The sequence below is a fragment of the Engraulis encrasicolus genome, chromosome 8 (assembly GCF_034702125.1).
Source record: "Engraulis encrasicolus isolate BLACKSEA-1 chromosome 8, IST_EnEncr_1.0, whole genome shotgun sequence".
Classification (NCBI taxonomy): Eukaryota; Metazoa; Chordata; class Actinopteri; order Clupeiformes; family Engraulidae; genus Engraulis; species Engraulis encrasicolus.
The window spans coordinates 51558277-51565063 of NC_085864.1; the positions used below are offsets into that span (position 1 = coordinate 51558277).

The following is a 6787-nucleotide window of genomic DNA, read 5'->3' on the forward strand; positions in this document are numbered from 1 at the left end:
ACCTAGTCTAGACTAATGGTTTCAGTCCAGCCATGTCCCTCAGCTTTGTGAACTTTGCTTGAGTCAGGCCTTTGGTCAGCATGTCGGCAATCATGTCATCAGTTCCGCAGTATTTCAGATCCACGGCACCACTCGCAACTTGTTCACGAATGAAATGATGCTTGATGTCGATGTGCTTCGCACGCCCATGGAATTGTGGATTCTTCGCCATACAGATAGCTGATTGGTTATCCTCATAGATCACTGTTGCCCCTTTAGGACAGTTTTTCAGATTTGACAGCAACTGTCGCATCCAGACAGCTTCCTGAGCAGCACTGGCTAGTGCCATGTACTCAGCCTCTGCTGTAGACAGAGCAACACATGCCTGTTTCTTACTCCTCCAGCTTACTGCTGCGCCACTCATCTTGAACATATAACCTGACACAGACTTTCGATCATCTAGGTCTCCAGCCCAATCCGCATCAGAGTAGCCAACGCACTCCTTCTCTGTGCTGTTCTTGCTGTAGAGTAGACCTAGTGTCTGTGTTCCATTCAGGTATCTCAGGATTCTTTTCACTGCTGTCCAGTGCTGCTTGGTCGGGTCAGAACAGAATCTGGCTACATTGCTCACAGCAAACGCTATGTCAGGTCTTGTTCTTGTTGACAGGTAGAGCAGGCTACCCACAGCACTCTGGTAGAGTGTTTGCTCCACTCTCTCTGAATCCTCTGTAGCTTTGACAAGCTTTGCACTTATGTCAGTTGGGGTAGTGACACTTTTAGCATTCTCCATTCCGAATTTCTCCAGAATATTCTTGGTGTACAGGGTCTGACCCATCCATATGTTTCCATTTGGATGTTGCACGATCTTCACTCCTAGAAAGTGCTTGAGGTCTCCCATGTCTTTCACGTCGAAGTACGTTGTCAGCTCCTTCTTCACCTCATGAATGAGTTTGTCACTTTGTCCTCCTAAGATTAGATCGTCGACATACACTGCAACTAGAAACATCTCGCCCTGAGCTGCTGTGTATATGCAGGGGTCACTCTTTGTTTGCATGAATCCCATCTTCCTGAGTTTCTCATCCAGAACAATGTTCCAGCACCTAGGAGACTGCTTCAAGCCATACAGGCTGCGCTTGAGTCTGCAAACAAGGTTTTCCTTCCCTTTCACGACGAATCCTTCAGGCTGTTTCATGTACACCTCTTCTTTCAGTTCACCATTCAAGAAGGCTGTTTTGACATCCATTTGATGCAGCTTCAGCCCATGTTGAGCAGCAAGTGCAGCAACTGTGCGGACAGACTCAAACCTGACGACAGGACTGAATGTCTCATCATAGTCAGATCCAAATCTCTGTGAATAGCCTTGAGCCACCAGGCGAGCTTTGTGTCTTTCAATTTCTCCATCAGCGTCAACCTTGACCTTGAAGACCCACTTGCTCCCCACGGCTTTCTTGCTCTTTGGGAGTTCCACGAGGTCCCACACTTCATTTGCATATAGAGACTCCATCTCTTTTTGCATTGCCTCTTTCCACTTTGCTTTTTCAGGACTGGTAAGTGCATCACGCACTGTTTCAGGCTCACACAGGTCACTTTCAGCGACGGTCGCCCACTCTCCATAGCGATCTGGCGGTTGTCGAGCTCTGACTGGCCTTTGAGTCTCAGCCTCTGGCTCTGCTGTTTCAGTGACGACTGGTTCTTCACTGTTTACGCAGTCGAACTCCATCAAACTGTGCTCATGGTTATCTTCGGATGTCTCAACACCACAGACTGATTCGTTGAACACCACGTCTCGGCTGTAGAAGACTTTTGTTTGTTTTGTGTCATACAATCTGTATCCTTTCGTTTCTGTTCCGTAGCCTAGCAGTATACACTTCCTTGCCTTTGGGTCCAACTTTTTCCTTTCATCCTTTGGTATGTGAGCATAGGCATCACATCCAAACACACGGAGATGACTCACGGTTGGTTTCTCTCCAGTCCAGGCTTCATAGGGTGTCATGTCTGCTACAGCTTTGGTCGGACTTCTGTTTCTCAGATACACTGCTGTTGCTAGCGCTTCAGCCCAGAACTTCTGTGGCAGCTTTGCATCAGCCAGCATTGACCTCACTGTCTCCACGAGTGTTCTGTTCATCCTCTCTGCTACCCCATTTTGTTCAGGAGTCTTGGGCACTGTGAGTTCGTGTCGAACTCCTTCTGTCTTCAGGAACGCGTCAAACTCCTTTGACGTGTACTCTCCTCCATTGTCAGTGCGGAGAACTTTCAGCTTTCTCCCACTGTATGTTTCAACTTCTGCCTTTCACTGAACAAACTTGTTGAACACTTCATCTTTGTGTTTCAGGACATACATCCACACGTAATGACTGTAGTCATCGATGAACGTCAGAAAATATTCTGCTCCACTCAGTGACTTTTCATTTATTTTTCCACACACATCACTGTGCACTAAGCCAAGTGGTTCAGTAGCTCTTTTTCTGCCATCAGATGGGAATGGGGCACGATGGTGTTTCCCTTCAACACATGACTCGCAAAAGTCAGTGTCCTCTAGGACATCGTAGTCCAGTCCATCCACTAGTTGCTCTTTCGCTAGCCTCTTCAGATTTTGCACTCCAAGGTGACCGAAGCGCCGGTGCCATGTGGTTCCCTTTGTCTCCTTGTGCGCGCTCTCTGTTGCAGCTGAATGAGCCTCTTTGTGTTCTTGGCAGTGAACATAGTACAAGCTATCCACTTTCTTTGCAATTGCAATTGGCTTTCCATTAGCATCCATTAGGCTACATTCATTAGCACTGAACTTCACAGTCTTTCCAGACTGAGTTGCCATGGACACACTGAGCAGGTTGTAGGACAGGCGTGGTACATACAGCACATTACTCAGCTTGCATTTTTGAATTTTGTCATCAGCAAGTATCATGTTGAGCATGACAGAGCCACTTCCTGTAGCCTCAACTGAATATCCATCACCAAGAGTAACTTCTTGAATTGGCTGTGAGCTTTCAAATTCAATAAACATCTTCCTGTTATTGCACATGTGACAGGTAGCTCCAGAGTCCACAATCCAACTATTCATTTTTCCTCCAGATTTCACTGATAATGCCTGACTCACTACTAGGCCTACACACTCTGCATTGTCATTTTTTCTTTTCACTTCAGCCTTGTTTAATTTTTGCTTTGATCCTTTTTGGCTTTGCTTTTCATCATTTTGCTCACTCCTAAGCAAGTTTCTGCAATTTCGTTTGATGTGGCCAAACTTTCCACAGTGGTGACATTTGGGACCTTTCCCTTTAAATTTCTGTTTACTGGTCATTGCTTTCGCGTCACCGTTTGCATCTGCATCACGTTGCTTCATTTTACGCTCCTCATGCAGTAAGCGCTCAGTCACCGTTTCCATTTTCGGCACATCAACACTTGCTTCTAATGCTGTCACAATCATGTTGAATGACTCTGGCAGACTCGCGAGTAGGTAAACTACGCGGTCATCTTCATCAATCGGATCTCCAATTATTGACAGCGCATCAAACGTTTCAATCATTTGCTTAATATGATCTTGAACAGACTCACCATCTTTCAGGGTTAAACTGTGAAGTTTGCGCCTCAGCGACAGCCTGTTTGCCCACGTTCTTGCTTGGAACTGATCTGCGAGCTTGCGCCAGACAGTGGCAGGGTCCCGCGGGTCTCCGAGTAGGTAAAGCAGCGATGGTTCAATTGACAACACAATCGTAGCCAACGCGCGGTCCCGCTTCGCCACAAACTTCGGATATTCCTCCTTTTCCGTTCGTAGAGGAGTTGCCACTTCACCTTTCACTATTCCCCAAAGTCCATCTCTCACCAACGCCATCTGACATTGCACTTTCCATGTTGGATAGTTAGAGCCGTTCAGCGGAACAATTGAAACCTTCAAACCTTCCGACATCATTCTTCTCTCTTCTCTCGAAGTATTTCCAAAGAACTATCACGGCTTCTTTTCAGCATGTCCTGGGCCCATAACCTATTGGTTTCTAAATGTAGATAAATGATGAGAGACGAGTCATGTGTAGATTTTAGTTGACGAGAAGCCTTTAGTTAAAAACACATCTGCACTGTACAAAGACCAACGTAAGAAGAAACGGTTAACTTAATTGACATTCCAATATTCAAACTCAAACTGAAGATTCTGATGACGCACATGACGTCATGCCTGTAAAACATAAAATGCACAAAAACCATTTCACACAGCCATTCTACTAAAAGTGTACATTTCCAACAGAACAATGATATGATTTCAACAATTATTTACTTAACCATGAGACTGTAGGCCTATGCCTCATTGTGAAGCTACCATTGTACCAATGCCATTTAGTTTTTCTCTCTTGACAAAATCTGACCCCTGACCCCGGTAACGGCATCACTAGGCTCGTTCGTGGCGAAGCAGTAAGATTTTTGCTAGGCAGTGGGCATGCGCACTTTGCCAGTTTCATGTGTTCTGGTTGATACCCAACACTTTGCTGCCATTGTGCGTGCGCCTAAGCATCAGTACACCTCCCTGATAGGCCGCCTATTACTTTAACAATATTTCAATAACACAGTTGCAGTAACCAATTCATATGAATTATTCGGGGGGTTCACAATGATTTTCTGAACGGTTTCGGGACAGTTGTGAAAAAAAAATAATTTCAATCCAGAGTTTAGAAGAATGTGTGAGAGAAAAGTAAGAAAAGTGAAAACACTGAAATGTCACATAGGATTTGGTGTTCTTCACCCTAAAATTGATTAGAATGCAGGAAATTGCAACAAAAAAAAAGACAAATTTCCACCGACCTATCTCAACAATTACAAAACTGCAGAACTGCACTTATATTTTGTATTTTTGAATGCTTTTAATGTGAAAATGCATCCATATGACTAACCGGAAGTTCATTCTGTTAGCGGAAAAGCCATCACTTTCTTGCTTTTGTTGTGATGGATGTAACTTGGGGAACAATTTAATTTCCCCGTTAACTACCCCTAGACCATAATGTACAGTCATTGACCAAAAAAGTAGTCATGGCGAGGATTGGGGACATAATCCATTTGAATGTCGGAGGGAAGAGGTAAGAAATACAAGAACTTGCTAATTCTCATGAGGGAGAAATTCAAAAATCTGTAGCCTGCAAGCTAACTTGCTAGCATGGAGAGGAGTGACGTTTGGTGGCTAACGCCCTATTCACTAGTTTGGTCTCTTGTGTGTGTGAACTAACTTGCTGAGTTGAGAATTGTTTTGGCTGTGTTAATCTAGCCACAGCACCGTGTGGTTATTTTGAGATCAGAGGAGAAAACCCTTTCTTTACCGCTGCAGCATGACACTCCGCAATCGGAATGTTGGTGTTTCCTGGTTTGTTAGCTGTCATGGATTGCTGCATACTTGCCACCACGTTATTTCAAAGCAGAGAAGTAAAGGATGTAACAAAGCCGTGAAGTCTATAGGCGACTGAAATTGTGCATGTGAGAACCTAACTTAAGTAATCCAAATATCAATAGGAATGCCAAATGTTGATACAGCAAATGAAGAGGTAATAGGCTCTGTATGATGTTATCTGTTCGCCAGTCGCTTGTGTGTGTTTTAACTTGTGGTAAGGGATACAAATACAAACGCATTTGTTCGATCTGATCCGACCCGCACAGGTTCAGCACATCCAAACAGACGCTGACATGGGTCCCCGACTCCTTTTTCTCAAGGTTGGTGTACACACTCTTTAGACTAGCTATTTCCTGTCAAAAATGTCACGTCTGCAGCTGCAGTCTTTACTTGCTGTCACTGAATTGATATAGTAGGCAGGCAGGCATTGACACCGTTTCTCCTTTTTGTAACCCCACTAGCCTTCTGAGTGGACGGATATCGACCCTGAAAGACGAAACTGGGGCTGTAAGTTGTCATGTCATATCGTCAATTATCTCTCCCCGCACATCAGTGCGATTGGATTGTCATTTTGCTAGCTTGCATTGTCATCCCAGCCTGTCAGTTCTATTGCTACATCTCTGTGTCTCTTTCTATTGACAGATATTCATCGACAGAGACCCGTCACTCTTTGCTCCTATTCTCAATTTCCTGAGAACCAAAGAGCTTCACCCCAGGTAAGAAATAAGTATCAACCTACCTGTGTCTTCTGTATGAAGTTTTCTATGGATCCACAGCTTTTGTTCTGCAGCCCTAGAAGAACTAACTTAGACCCTTTACCAAGCATGCATCCTATAACACTATCCTCCAGACTGAGTGACTGGATGAATCATGGATTGTTTTTCATCCTGTGGTTAGCAGGCAGTGTTTATGGCATTGGACCGTGTATTTGATTATTCACAGGGAGGTTTGTTGAAATGTGTCTGATTGTGTCTTGTATTACAGGTCAGTGGATGTCCACTTGCTGATGCACGAGGCAGAGTTCTATGGAATCACTCCCCTCGGTAAAGACACACATTTCTATTACTGCTGATGTCATACTGAAATTAAATGCACATGTTTTAGGCATGGGTTTCTAATTTCTACAGTATCAACCCGCACTATATATGTACAGTGCAGTCACAGATGTTATAGGCATGGTTTTTTTTATCTAATTTGTGTGTGTGTGTGTGTGTGTGTAGTGCGTAAGCTGCAGCTGTGTGATGAGCTGGATCGCTCCTCGTGTGGGACTGTGCTCTTCAATGGATACCTCCCTCCTCCAGGTAGGTCAACCTTTAACATTGGATAGGGGAGAGCGACCAATCTAAGCTCGTTTTTAGAAAAATGTAATTTAGTTGGCTACAGAACCTCGTCATAGCTCATTACATGTTTTTAACTGAAGTTCCTTGAGGATCCTCTCTTTTGACA

At 44.4% G+C, this 6787-nt stretch overlaps 1 protein-coding gene across 1 annotated transcript in view; it reads left to right on the forward strand.

Annotated features, from left to right (window-relative positions):
* Window positions 1-4908: 4908 nt before the first annotated feature.
* The window catches only part of shkbp1 (SH3KBP1 binding protein 1), a 13764-nt gene continuing 11885 nt past the window's right edge, over window positions 4909-6787 (forward strand). The window contains exons 1-6 of the mRNA XM_063204701.1: window positions 4909-5036; window positions 5608-5661; window positions 5803-5848; window positions 5984-6057; window positions 6326-6384; window positions 6562-6642. Coding sequence (XP_063060771.1) covers window positions 4990-5036; window positions 5608-5661; window positions 5803-5848; window positions 5984-6057; window positions 6326-6384; window positions 6562-6642 — 361 coding nt within the window. The 5' untranslated portion in view covers window positions 4909-4989. The remainder of the gene's footprint in view (window positions 5037-5607; window positions 5662-5802; window positions 5849-5983; window positions 6058-6325; window positions 6385-6561; window positions 6643-6787) is intronic.